Source organism: Cornus florida, unplaced genomic scaffold (genome assembly GCF_030987335.1).
Source record: "Cornus florida cultivar Cherokee Brave unplaced genomic scaffold, ASM3098733v1 CherokeeBrave_3.0.0_Hap2_Chr01, whole genome shotgun sequence".
Taxonomy (NCBI): Eukaryota; Viridiplantae; Streptophyta; class Magnoliopsida; order Cornales; family Cornaceae; genus Cornus; species Cornus florida.
In genome coordinates, this window is record NW_026775571.1 from 82,839,760 (window position 1) to 82,853,478 (window position 13,719).

Consider the following 13,719-nt stretch of genomic DNA (forward strand, 5'->3'; position numbering starts at 1 on the left):
AAGATAATCAAAATGGAGAATCAGACTACAACCTCCATTATTTTTTCTGATTAATTAGGTTAAGGAAAATACGAGAAGAATCAAACATTGTTGATTTTTGTCAAACAATTTTGGACCACTTTTTTTGCTTTGCATTGAGATAATATCTATATTTTATTTCAGCAACCTGAATCAATTCATTGCATTGCATTGCATTGAGGTAATATCTAATATTTTATTTCAGCAACCTGAATAATTCATTGCATTGCATATTATTGAGGTAATCAATATTTTATTTGAGCAAAACAAATATTTTTTTTATTTCTTTAACTTCTATTTCTGGTTTTTTTTTTTTTTTTTTTTTTTTTTTTTTTTTTTTTTTTGTACAAGTATATCTCATTCTCATCTAATCGTTGGTGCCAGTTAGGGTTAGGGTTTTTTCTGTTGTGCAATCGTTTGGCTTCGTCCGTCTCCCATGTCACTTCTGAACCACCACAAAAGTCTTACGGACAACCAGGAAAGGGGCTGAACATCCGTGATATGTTGACCGATGAACAAATGGCCTTGTACCGTAAAGCGGTTCTCGTAAGAGTATGCGTCTATTCTCCTCAACCCCATCCTTATATTTAAACATAACATAGATAGTGTCTATATATATATATATATATATATGGTGCTAATTAATTTAATTTGGTGCTTTTATTACAGGGGTTTGATTTACCAAAATTTCACCCCCACAAGAATTCAGATTCGGTCATTGGTTACTGTCGTTCATCAATTCAGCAGTACAATAAAATGAATGTATGCAAGGTTTTTTTTTTCTCTTTTAATTAATATATGTTAAATTCACATTACCCTTCTTTTCATATTGAAAAATTTCTTTGGTACTAGGGGACAAATTATGAGTTTGTGAGAACTGCTGGGGCAAACATTTTGGGTATTGCTAATTTCATCTTGTGCCTTACTTTTGAGGCCAAGGATAAGGATGATGCTGATAGTCAGTCTAATATTTTTCGTGCTAATGTGTTTGAGGGAAATCGACCAATCCGCGTGGGTAAGACTCATGAGGTAAAATTAATATATCAGATGTACATTAGATTCTGTTATTACTTGTTTGGGGAGAGGAAGTTATGGAGATTTTATTTGTATGTGTATCTATATATGTATATTTATGGAGTTCAAACAGCTGATTGTCTAATTCCCATTTTTTTTCATGTGGATTTCTTTTTCTTTTTTATTTTATTTTATTTATTTTATACCTCATTTATAAGTTATAGGGTGAAAATGTAGGATATTAGATGCTATCAAGGATTCTAGATATATATATATTGAAGTTGATTCCAGGGACATTATCTTTTTGGATTATAGTGTGAATTTTAGAAAAAGAATTACAAGCCCAATCACTTCAAAATTTCTTCAAAAAGAGTAACTAGAATATGATGGGAATAACATGTCTAATTTAGTCCAAATCTTATGTCGATGCAACATAACTCTTATTTTGTTTTAGGGTAAAGTACAGTAACACCCGCTGAGGTTTGACAAAAGGACACTCGGAGGAAATTTATCTATTTTTTTAACAAAGACACCCCTTGAAGGTTCAAAAGTGGACAAAGATACCCCTTTACATGAGAAATTGACTAAATTATCCTTTAACCATTTATGAGACTTTTTTAACTTTACAATTTAATAAATTGGACCAATCTACCCTTAAAAACAATTTATGCATAAATGTCCAAACTTCTTAAAAATGTAGACGTCTAAAATAATTTTGTGATCCAATACATATATTTTAAATAAATTATATTTTGTTATTACTTCTTCTCTTTTTCTTTTTTATTTTTAAATTAAGATGCTTAATTCTTTCATCTAAAAAAATTAAACCAATCTCTTTTCCTTAAAAGTAAAAAATATGGTACCAGTATAACTTTATGCATCTTAAATTATATATAAAATATTATGTATTTCCCAACATAAAAGGGAAAATAATAATAATAATAATAATAAAACAAAAGGAAAAATAATAATAAAACAAAAGGGAAAAAAAAAAAGAAAAAAAAAAGGCATGCATAAAGTTAAGATGGTACCTATTTTCTTTTATGTTGGGAAATGCATAATATTTGATATATAATTTAAGATGCATAAAGTTATATTGGTACCATATTTTTTATTTTTAAGGAAAAGAGATTGGTTTAATTTTTTTAGATGAAAGAATTAAGTTTCTTAATTTAAAAATAAAAAAGAAAAAGAAAAGAAATAATAACAAAATATAATTTATTTGAAATATATGTATTGAATCAAAAAATCATTTTAGACGTCTACATTTTTTAGAAGTTGAGACATTTATAAAGTAAAAAAAAAAAAAAAAAAAAAAATTTACTTTTTTTTTTATGCATAAATTATTTATGAGGGTAGATTGGTCAAATTTATTAAATTGTAAAGTTAAAAAGTCTCCTAAACGGTCAAAGGGTAATTTGGTCAATTTTTCATGTACAGGGGAGTCTTTGTTCATTTTTGAACCTTTAGGGGGTGTCTTTGTCCAAAAAACAGGTAAGTTTTCTATGAGTATCATTTTGCTAAATCTCATGGGGTGTAACTGTACTTTACCCTTTGTTTTATTATAAGAAATAAAAGTGTTCTAAACACTTAAAACTTTCTTCGAAAGAAGAAATAGGATGAATATTAAGAGATATGATGTCTAATTAGTTGAAAGCTTATGTCTGTGTACCACAACTCTTAGCATTTTTCCAATAAATGTATTGTTAAGAACATTAGATATTAGTTTCTTTTCTTTTTTTTTTTGGTGAGTAAAACATTAGATATTAGTTTGTAGAATGGTTTACGTTTTTCGCTTGCAATGACGAGCGATGGAAAGGTAGTGGCGGTCACCTTAGGTGTACTGAAATTGGCTGAGCGGAGTTTCGGGGAGCGGTATAGAGGTTTTTGGACTAATGATTGTGAGTTGGAGATGCTATCTCAACAGGAGGATTCATGATCTTCATAAAATAGAAGGCGATGTGAGGTAGAATGTGGAATGTGGTTTTAGAAGAGGAGATGGTAAAAGATGTGGATTCTATTTTGGGTGTTACGAAGGGGGAAATTGTGGTGATCGGTGGTTGGTTGGCTTTGTTCATTTGGGCTTGGTTTCTAATAGTAAGTGTTATAAATTATTTGACTAGTATGTGTTATTTAATGAAGACTATTTTATTCATGAGTTCACTATCTTTTATAAAGTGAAGATTTGAGTTAGGAGAATTACTCATATACATGAAGATAAAGACTTTTTAGCTGAAAATGAGGGAATTTAGGTCAGTGTCTCAACACATTTGACCACCTCTTTTTTTTTTTTTTTTTTTTTTTTTTTTTCTATAAACTTTTTTTCCTACATAACGTTGGATTGTAAAATATGAAGGATTAGTACTGAGATTTGGGAATTTTGGACCCATACTTATAATTTGTTGTGCTATTCAAGTGAGTCTAGGCTTTAGCATGTCCTATTTAAATCAGGACAAGAATGTGGAATGGATCGATTCTTGGATTGAAATACTATACCACGCCTTATGGTTTGTGATAATATCTGAACATTTATCATTTTAAATTTGTATAATTGCAAATATGTTATCATTTTTAAAAATATCTTCTAAATCCAATTTATATACATATAGAATGCCACTGTCGTTGTTGTCTCCATATAAACAATGGTAGTGTGATCATGCCTTTATTGTGTTGTATTTCTCTCTGGTAGGGACTGCTATGTCATAACTCTCTCATGCCCTGTTGTTTGGGATCTAGATGATTGACTTGAAGAAAGAAAAAAAAAAAAAAAAAAAAAAGGACGATTTTCAGTTGTGTTCCAATATTGGCCGAAGCAGTTGGATAAAGAAGGCCATCCCTAGTAGAAGTGGTAGAATTATTCCTAGTATTTCAACCAACCCAGAGAGATAGTGTTACATTATTACAGTGAATGAGTGACCTAAACGCGATTTGATTCAATAACATCGGATTAGGTTATTGAAAACGATATTAAAAAGTCAAATACAGTATAGATGAAATGGCTTGTAATAGAAAAGTTTGGAACGAGAGAATTCATGTGGTCGACCCCATTCATATGGGCTTAAGGTAAGGATGGTGATGATGAATCACGTGAAGTGCTGAATACTTGAGGAGGAGTGTACCAAAGCTTTAAACATTTATGTTGATTCAGTGACAATTATTACTTTTGATTCGTTTCTTAAATTTTAATCATTATGTTTATTTAGTTATTCTTTTGGATTATAATGGTTGTTTATTTATGCCTTTTGTGTTTTTTGTGCACTTTCTCATACTCAAGTAGTTCTATAAAATGGAATTCTAGGTATGTTGATAACTAACAAAAATGTTTAGGTCAGTTATATTGACTTATGTTCTTCAGAGTAGAATTAGTTGTTTTAGACAACGTAGACAAAAAGAAACATAACGAGGGAGTTTAATTTACAAATTTTTGTTATTGATATACTTGTTTAATGCATCTCTAACCACAAGTGTTGGACTAGTGTCCCATATTTCCATGTTGGATTATTGTGTCTGATCTTCATGCATTTTTTGTGAATCTCACATACATATTTTTGGGTGTTATTTGCAGGCAATTGAAGATGTATTCAAGTAGTAGTGTGAGGTGGTATTTATTTCCATTTGGATGAAGGGGCTGGAAACTTCATAATTGTGGCTATAGAACATTGGATACTTGTTATATATATATATACACACACTAAGGTGGTTTGTGAGCTTCCTAAAAAGTAAAAGCTATGTGTTGACAATTATTAATGGTACTCATGTCTCCCTAATGCATATTACTTGGAAATTTTTTTGTTTTTATTTTTTATAACAATATGGCTAGAAGTTATGGGTGCATGTAATTGAATATGATCAATTGCTGAACATGAAGTGAATTCACAGCTTGGTTCTTGCTTTTGTGCCTAATATATGAACATTTATCATTTTAAATTTGTATAATTGCAACTATATTATTATTTTTAAAAAAATCTTCTAAATCCAATTTATATACATACAGAATGTCATTGTCCTTGTTGTCTCGATATAAGCAATTGTAGTGTGACCATGCCTTTATTGCGTTGTATTTTTATCTGGTAGATGATTGACTGAAATGAAAAAAAAAAAAAAAAGGACTACGATTTTCAGTTGTGTTCCAATATTGGCTGAAGCAGTTGGATAGAAAAGGCCATCCATAGTAGAAGTGGTAGAAGTATTCCTGGTATTTCAACTAACGCAGAGAGACGGTGTTACATTATTACAGTGAACGTGACCTAAATGCATTTGCTTCTGATTGTGTGATTTTTTTTTCCAGCTAGGGTAAGTTTGGCCTTCATCCAGGTGCGGAGCTAGGATTTTTTTCAATCCAGAGGGGCACAGTTTTTTTTTTTTTTTTTTTTTTTTTTTTTTTTTGAAAAAAAAATTCAACTATATTCTTGAAGAAATTGAGAACCTTTGCCCAAGATACTGATATATCACACTACCACATAGTCATTATAGCATGTCACCTTATGTATATTCTCTTATGTCTCAAAAATGAAATAAGAACAACATCTTCATGTACTGGAAATGAGAATGTTAAGATAGATTAGTGGAGTGACCATAGTTGTTAAAGGCGCGCCTAGGCTCCAAAAAAGCCCCAGGCTCGTCAAGGCTCAGCTAGAGCGCCTCAACCTATTACAGGCAAGGCCCCTTCAATCAGGCTCACATAAAGCCCTCAGGTTCACGCTTTTTAGTAGGCACCAGGCTAAAAAAAGGGGCGCCTTGTATTTTTTAATCATTTATTCATATCATTTTCTTTTTTACTTATTGACTACTAAATTAAAAGGTTCTATATCATATACTGTATTGTTTAACCTTATGAAATATTTGACAAAATTCATAAATTTATGTTCACTACTTACATTAACTGCAATTACAGCTTGATTATGAATATATATATAATAATATATGCATTATTATATACACACACCTTACTTCGATCAGGCTCACGCCTTATATTGCACCTTGCGCTTAGGCTCCAGGAGGCCTTTGGCGCCTTAGTGCTCCTTAAGCCTTTAACAACTATGGGAGTGACTGGAAGAGATGGAGTTATTAAGGAAAGTGAGAAAAAATAGGTGTAGCACCCATTAGTGAGGAAATCTAAGAAAAGAGACTTAGATGGTTCGGACACATACATTGGAGACCTAGAAATGCGTTGGTCAAACGAGGAAGACTGGTGATAGTAGAAGGTAAGAGATTGAGAGGGGGAGCAAAAATAACATCGGATGAGGTTATTGAAAATGATATCAAAAGGTTAAATACATTATTGATGAAATGTCTTGTAATAGAAAAGTTTGGAGCGATTTTCTCTCTCTTAATGATCGAATTAAGCCCGTGCATCTTTCTTAGAGCACATCTATTCTATTTGAGTTTCGCACTTCCTGCTATTCATGTGGTCGACCCCATTCGTATGTGATTTAAGTAAGGATGATGATAATGAATTATGTGAAGTGCTGGAGTGTAGCAACACTTTACACATTTACGTTGATTCAGTGAGAATAATTACTTTTGATTTGTCTCTTATAATTTTGTGTATTTAGTAATTCTTTTGGATAATAGTGGTTGTTTCATACTCAAGGAATCCTATAAAATGGAATTCTAGGTATGTTGATAACCAACAAAAATGTTCTGGATTTCCATCTTGACAAAGTTATTAAAGTTCATACCAAGGGTTAAACAATCCAATTAAGTTTATGGGTCTAACAATTTCGTTATATGCCACTATCTTGGATGGACTCGGCCCATGTATCAAACGTGGTACGTAACTTGAGTGTAGGATATCGAATCTTACAACTTAAGAAAACTGCAATAACGCTAAAAATTCACACATATTGAATTATCTTTTTTAGAGTTGAATCAGGACAACCTAAGAAACTGCAACGATATTCATAATATGCAATGATGAATAGTTATGATTTATGAACACCGCTTTGCATCCACACGAATTTAGGGATCAGGATGGTTCGAGAAATTCAAAAACAGTTGAAGTTCCACTTTTACTCATAACAATTGAATTTCCTTCAATTTGTGTTGTTAAACAAGATTTGGAGGAAATTGAAGACAAAGCGTGGAAGGAAAAATATATACAAAAGAATAGCTAGTGCAAGGCATCCACGTGGCAATACCAGTCATAACATGGACAAGTCATCCGAGATTTGAATAAAGTCGAAAGGAGGAAAGATCAAAGGAGACGTTAAAGAAATCTCGACAATCAATCCTCCTCAAACTGTGAAGCCGTTACATAGCAAATCACGGAGTACAAAATACTTGTATAAAGAGCTCTTAATTAGAGGCATCAAACATTGAATTTACCCCATGTTTCTAAAATCGCAAAACCCAACCCAATTTATGTACGGCCCGCGCAGAGGAGCCGAGAAGGAGGGTTCTCTTTAATTACCCATGTTTCTAAAAGAGCAAAACCCAACCCAATTATATGTACGGCCCACGCAGAGGAGCCCAGAAGGAGAATATATATATAGAGAGAGAGGATCCATATCCATATTACAAGTATATCTCATTCTCATCTAATCGTAAGGTTAGGGTTTTTTCTATTGTGCAATCGTATGGCTTCTTCCGTCTCCCATGTCACTTCTGAACAACCACAAAAGTCTTATGGACAACCAGGAAAGGGGCTGAACATTCGTGACGTGTTGACCGATGAACAGATAGCCTTGTACCGTGAAGCGGTTCTCGTAAGAGTGTGTCTCTTCTCCTCAACCCCATTGTTATATTTAAACATAACATAGTGTCTATATATATCTATATAGTGCTAATTAATTTAATATGGTGTTTTTATTATAGGGGTTTGATTTTCCAAAATTTCAACTCCACAAGAGTTCAGATTCGGTCATTGGTTATTGTCGTTCATCAATTCAGGAGTACAATAAAATGAATGTATGCAAGTTTTTTTCTTTCTTTTAATTAATATATGTTAAATTCACATTACCCTTCTTTTCATGTTGGAAAATTTCTTTGGTACTAGGGGACAAATTACAAGTTTGTGAGAACTATTGGGGCAAACGTTAAGGGTGTTAATTTCATCTTGTGCCTTGCTTTTGAGGCCAAGGATAAGGATGATGCTGATGGTCAGTCTACTTTTTTTTCTGCTAATGTGTTCGAGGGAAACCGACCAATCAACGTGATGAAGACTCATGAGGTAAAATTAATTTATTAGTTACATAGCAGTTTTGAGATTTAATTATCTCAGGAAAATAAATAAATAAATAAATAGAAGAAGAAGAAGAAGTTTGTGGGTCTAACAGTTTCGCTATATGCCCCTATCTTAGGTGGACTCAGTACTTGTATCAGATGTTGTATGTGACTTAGAGTGTAAGATATCCAGTCTTCCAACTTAAGAAAACTGCAATAAGGCTAAAAATTCACCCATATTGAATTATCTTCTTCATTGTAGAATCAGGACAAAATGAAGTTTTTGTTATTGATATACTTGTGTTGGACAAATGTCTCATATTTCCATGTTGGATTATCGTGTCTGATCTTCATGTATTTTTGTGAATCTCACATACATATATTTTTGGGTGTTATTCACAGTATTATTCGGAAGCGATGCTTGAAGATATATACAAGTAGTAGTGCGAGGTGGTATTTATTTCCGCTTGGATGAAGGGGCGGTAAACTTCATAATTGTGGATTTAGAACATTGGATACTTGTTTGGCCATGTACCAGAGGTGGTTTGTAAATTTACTGAAAACTATGTGTTGACAACGAATAATGGTACTTATGTCTCCCTTGTGAGATTATGCATATTACTTGGAATTTGTATTTTTTTTGTAACAATGTGGCAGAAGTTACGGGTGCATGTAAATTGAATATGATCAAGTGCTGGACATTAAGTGAATTCACAGCTTGGTTCTTGTGCTTTTGTGCCTGAAATCTTTGGAGATTCACAGCAATTGGTAATTCTTCTGACCAACTTAACAAAGTCAATCAAACCTAATTTTCTTGATATATATTCACACAAGATTGTGACTTTGTAAGAAAATAATAATAATAATAAAATTGTTTGATTTGAGCCCTATCAGGATATGTTTTGAAAGAATAATTAACATAATTAGTAGTAAAGACCTTCATTCAGTTTATTCCACTGCCAGTGTTTATGACCTTCATTCAGTTTATTAGACACAAGCAATCATTGGAAGATGACTTTATTTATTTTATTCTTTTTGGGTAATATGATCCTTGTTGATATACGTGCCACGATGTTTGCTTGAGTGACACCATCTCTGAAAATAAGCACACCTAGCCAGTACTTATCTGGCATTCCTGAAAGGACAGTATCCTCGAGCTACTCGTCCTATAACTGAATTACTGGCTGAGAAAGGGGTCGCTACCCTTCCTCTTCTGTGGACGTGCCCCGCTCCAGTCGGATGGGCCCCTCCTTCCCTTTTTTCCGAGGTTGCTTCCTGCAGGCGTAACCTCAGGCATTTTTCTTTCGAGCTCCCTTTAACTGTAAGGACCTCGAGACACAGAGTTAGGATAGAGTCCGCGGGGCCGAGAAGGCAGAACCCCGAGGAAGGCTCTTTCCCTATCTTCAGTTGCGGGAATCTGAGTATCAGTGGTTAGGTGGCTGAGTTCTAAGGAATCACCTCACTTCGAGGTCTGCACAAGGGGGAGAGAATGTTTAACACCCAATAGCTGAGCTCGAGTAATAAAGACCACATAATACATTAAATATATATCTCATAGAATGACCATTGGATAGAGAGGAAGTTAGCTCTCATAACCAAGGGTCCTTACCTAAGTAAAACGACCATTGGATAAAGAGAAATTAGCTCTCATGACCAATGATCCTTACCCAAATGAAGTAGTATAATAGGGTTTAACCTTCACCATTTAAGAGGGCTGAAAATATATATACACCACCCTAACTATAACCATAAGTAATGGTCTCCTAGGACTTGCGCTACCATGGGTGTTAAGCAAATCTGTCTTCTCTCTCTTAATCTCCTCTATGGAGAATCCCTTGTTCTAGCTTGGAGCTCCACTCAGTCTTTGATCTCAGCATCCCCGACAGATGTGGAATGATCTCTTTATCCTATTCACGTACTACCATCAACATTTTGGCGACTCTGCTGGGGAGGAGCATTCCATTAATGTTGAGTTTGCAAGAGAATCTACTACTTCAAAACGGTGATTTCGTTCCCAACTCAATTTCTTATTGCTTGCTCTAGTTTCAAACTGACATGTTCATCTTTAGATTTTTGTCTTATCTCTGTTGATAGAGCATGCCATGTTATTTAGTCATGAATCTTATACTCTGTCTATCTGAAAATCATTATCTTCTTCTCTATTTTTGGTCGATCCCTCGTGGGTCTCATGTGTGCTAGTTCAGAAAAAAAAAATGGTCAATTCTCTCAAGGCAGCATCTCTTCCCTTCAAAGCATGACACCTCAAGCAACCCACTACCCTTAGTCCGGCCTCGACTTAAAACGGGTTTTGACACCTCGAGGGCCCCAGTATATATACCAATGTTCCTTTACCCATAATGATGATAAAGAAAGGTTATACCTAATCTCTTCACATATAGAAAAATAGAATGCGTATATATATATCTCTATTGTTCATATATATATATATATATATATATATATATACTGTATATTTTATTTGATTAATCTTTTCATACACATTTTTTTGATAAAAGATGTATGACACCTGCCACCACCTACTTTGTAACTTTTCACTAGTCTGTCCACTCACCATGGTATTAAAAACAAAGAGGGGAAATCAATAAATCACTACACACATTTGACAGCCCATTCAAGTGTAAAGAGTTCCACAAGAATATCATTTGTCACTCACCCTGCTAACTTTTATCCGGTGGCTATTTAAATTGTCCTGCAGCACAAAACCTTATAGGTCTTTATTCATGTAAAGACTCACTCATTTGAGGTCATCGAAGTCCCATTTTCATCTCTCTAATTATAATAAGTATTTTCTCCTATTATTTTAATTGTTACATTACATTACCCATCTGTAACTTCTTTCTTGCACATGTATTAGACATACCTCTGACACATGTTAGACACTTTCTACATTGTAGCTTGTACTACCTTGTTGGTCTACCCATTACCCTATGCACACAGTTTTGCATGTGCTAAAATGACAATTGCTACTTTGGCCAAGTCACGCCATGAACTGACCAAGACAAGCTATTACACCGTATAGTATAAACCTCAGCTTTGCTTCAAAGCTTATGTAATTATAGCCAACTACAACTCCATAAAGCTACAGCAAAAATAATTAAAGAAAAATTAAAACTAATAGTAGGAGTGAAAATTAAATGTCTTTCTTTTATCATTGTTGCATAAGCTTTGGTTGGTTGATAAATCACTTATTTTAACTTTCATTATTTATACACTTGACTTTGCTTGTTTTCAATTTAAACATTCTGTTATTTTTAAGTCTAATTAGCTCCTTGAACTGAATTCATTGTTACTAGTAAAATATATAAATACAAGTAAATATAAAAGAGTAAACCTGACTCTATATCTTGCATATGTAGCACAACAGTTGTACGTGCCAGTTTTTGGAAAAGTTAATGTTGAACCCATAAAAAGACAATTCTTAATTTATTTATTTATTTTTGTGTCATCTTCCCATCAAATCCTCTTTCTCTTTACTGTTTTTACAGTACCATCAATTTTGTCAGCTATTATTATATTATTGAGTTGTCACACATCTTCTCACAACTTTTTCACTGACATTGTTTAGTCTGAGACTTCATCTTTAAGTCTACCAAAGTGCGATAATATATATATATATATATATATATATATATATTATCCCATTTAAATAATAACTATAACTCAAGTGCTCGCTCTAATACTCGAGCAACTTTTCAGATCAGTGTCCCTCGCAGCTCAAAGTAGCAGTTTTACACGATAGCTCGAGTCTGCTTCGGGCTAGCATTTTGTCATGGCTTAAACACGTCCCGCGCGCCAGACCAGCCCATTCCTTTGTTACGTCCTCGACATAACCAAGTTTTGTTATGCTAAAGTGGGATTGTGTATTTTATTGATAAATATTTTTATCATATATATGTATCTCCCTTTGATGCTTGAGCAAGGCTCTGGGTCCTCTGTAGCTCGAGCATTATTTCGAGGCTGCTACTTGAGATTCACTTTGGTCAGCACTTCCTCACAGTTTGAAACCTTTGAACACATGCTAACAAGCAAAATAAATAAATCGATAATAGTAGTGATGTTTTACAAAATAATCTTGCTAATGATGACAGTAGCTTCGAGGACTCTTCCTCAATTTATTTATTTATTTATGCTTGATTTATAGTTTCGATTTCATACTTTTTGGTCCATGGCTTGGCTTTATGTAAGATCAAGTGACCAAGAAGCGCCTCTAAACCTCAAAATCTGACCACGAGCAACCTTCACGATAGGGAATCTCGAACCTATTTCTCACTCTTAACTACCACTCGCGCCCAAGCGTTCCTCGTGCTATGCTCTTCCCTATTCTCACGTAGGTCCTCGTGCGATCTCAATCTCTCTTCGAGCACTATTTCGACCTTGCTTCTCTTGCTGCTCGAGTTCCTTTTTTAGCCAACGCTCGCCCAGCAGATTGAGCACAATGCCAACAACAGTTTGAACAAAAATATAGTAGTAACGATGTTTTACACAAAAATAACCTGGTCATTAATTCGAGGACTAGCTCTTTTAGTCTTTCTCACTTTTATCTTTCTTTTCCGCTGAATTTATAACTTTAGTTTCTTTCCCTCCTGGTTCCTTGCTTGGCTCTATGAAACATGATCAAGAAACCCATTTGAACCAACAAAGCAACTTTGTTTTTTTATTTTTATTTTTCTTGCTTGTGTTACAAATAATAGCGAACCTCGCCAAACTCTAACTGTCACCTCGACCACCCTTCAGAAAGTGAGATATTGCACCTCACATCCAACTAAACTCTAGCCTAGAACTTGGCACGTCTTCGAGCACTCGACACGCACCGTCGATTCCCTTTGAACTCAACATTGGTATCTCTTCGAACACTCAAAGAACTCTGGTCAAACTCTTTCAAACACAAACTTCGTACCTCTTCGTACCATCAAACATCACCTATTAGTAACTTCTCTTTTGCACATAAATTACACCATCTTGTCTGTTTCTAGGGTTTATACTTCTGTTAATCTCCAAAGCCTTCAAGTTTGAGTCATTTATTTATTATTATTGTTTTTTTTTTATTTTTTTTTTTTATTGATTTGTGAAATCAAAGTATTAATCTTTTCTATTTCTGAGTATTTTGAAATCTATGATTTTAGTGAAATCCAGCGATTTTCTAGGTTCTCTGTGAAATCTGTGAAAATAGTATAAATTCCTTACAATATCTGATTTTCATAGGTTTGTTGACGTGGGTTGGATCTATTGTAGAGCGAGTTCAATTCCCCTACAGATGTAGTTGTTCTTCGACTTTCCCCATTTCCAGAGCATTTGTAACTCCCCAACTCTCTTTCACACGCACACAATGACTCTCGTAGTCCAACTCCTTTGGATCTCGAGTTTATTACCTCTTTGAATCCTCGAAGAGCACCGCCCGAGTCCTTCCGAACTCGAGCCTGAAGCCTTGATACTTCCCTAACAGGAGCACCATCCTCTTATCTCTCTATCGAACAAGATTTATGTCAATGTATTATTTCATAA

The 13,719-nt window shown here is 34.0% G+C and overlaps 1 protein-coding gene across 2 annotated transcripts; it reads left to right on the forward strand.

Moving 5' to 3' along the window:
* The first annotated feature begins 693 nt into the window (after nucleotides 1–693).
* LOC132303920 (uncharacterized) lies at nucleotides 694–8,812 on the forward strand. Of its 2 annotated transcripts, XM_059801403.1 has the most exons (4): nucleotides 7,569–7,745; nucleotides 7,849–7,941; nucleotides 8,030–8,203; nucleotides 8,599–8,812. In XM_059801403.1, exons 1-4 carry the CDS (start codon nucleotides 7,611–7,613, stop codon nucleotides 8,635–8,637), a joined length of 441 nt encoding a protein of 146 aa, XP_059657386.1. In that variant the 5' UTR covers nucleotides 7,569–7,610; the 3' UTR covers nucleotides 8,638–8,812. The 2 variants fall into 2 exon arrangements, 1 of the variants encoding a protein (XP_059657386.1); XR_009481468.1 differs by lacking the exons at nucleotides 7,569–7,745; nucleotides 7,849–7,941 and adding an exon at nucleotides 694–780.
* Nucleotides 8,813–13,719: the final 4,907 nt, after the last annotated feature.

Bases quoted from the DNA above. Each gene is read 5' to 3' on its own strand.
- LOC132303920 (XM_059801403.1), top strand. From the start codon at position 7,611: ATGGCTTCTTCCGTCTCCCATGTCACTTCTGAACAACCACAAAAGTCT. The intron at 7,746-7,848 runs GTGTGTCTCTTC...TTTTTATTATAG, and splicing joins GTGAAGCGGTTCTCGTAAGA to GGGTTTGATTTTCCAAAATT. The intron at 8,204-8,598 runs GTAAAATTAATT...TGTTATTCACAG, and splicing joins ACGTGATGAAGACTCATGAG to TATTATTCGGAAGCGATGCT.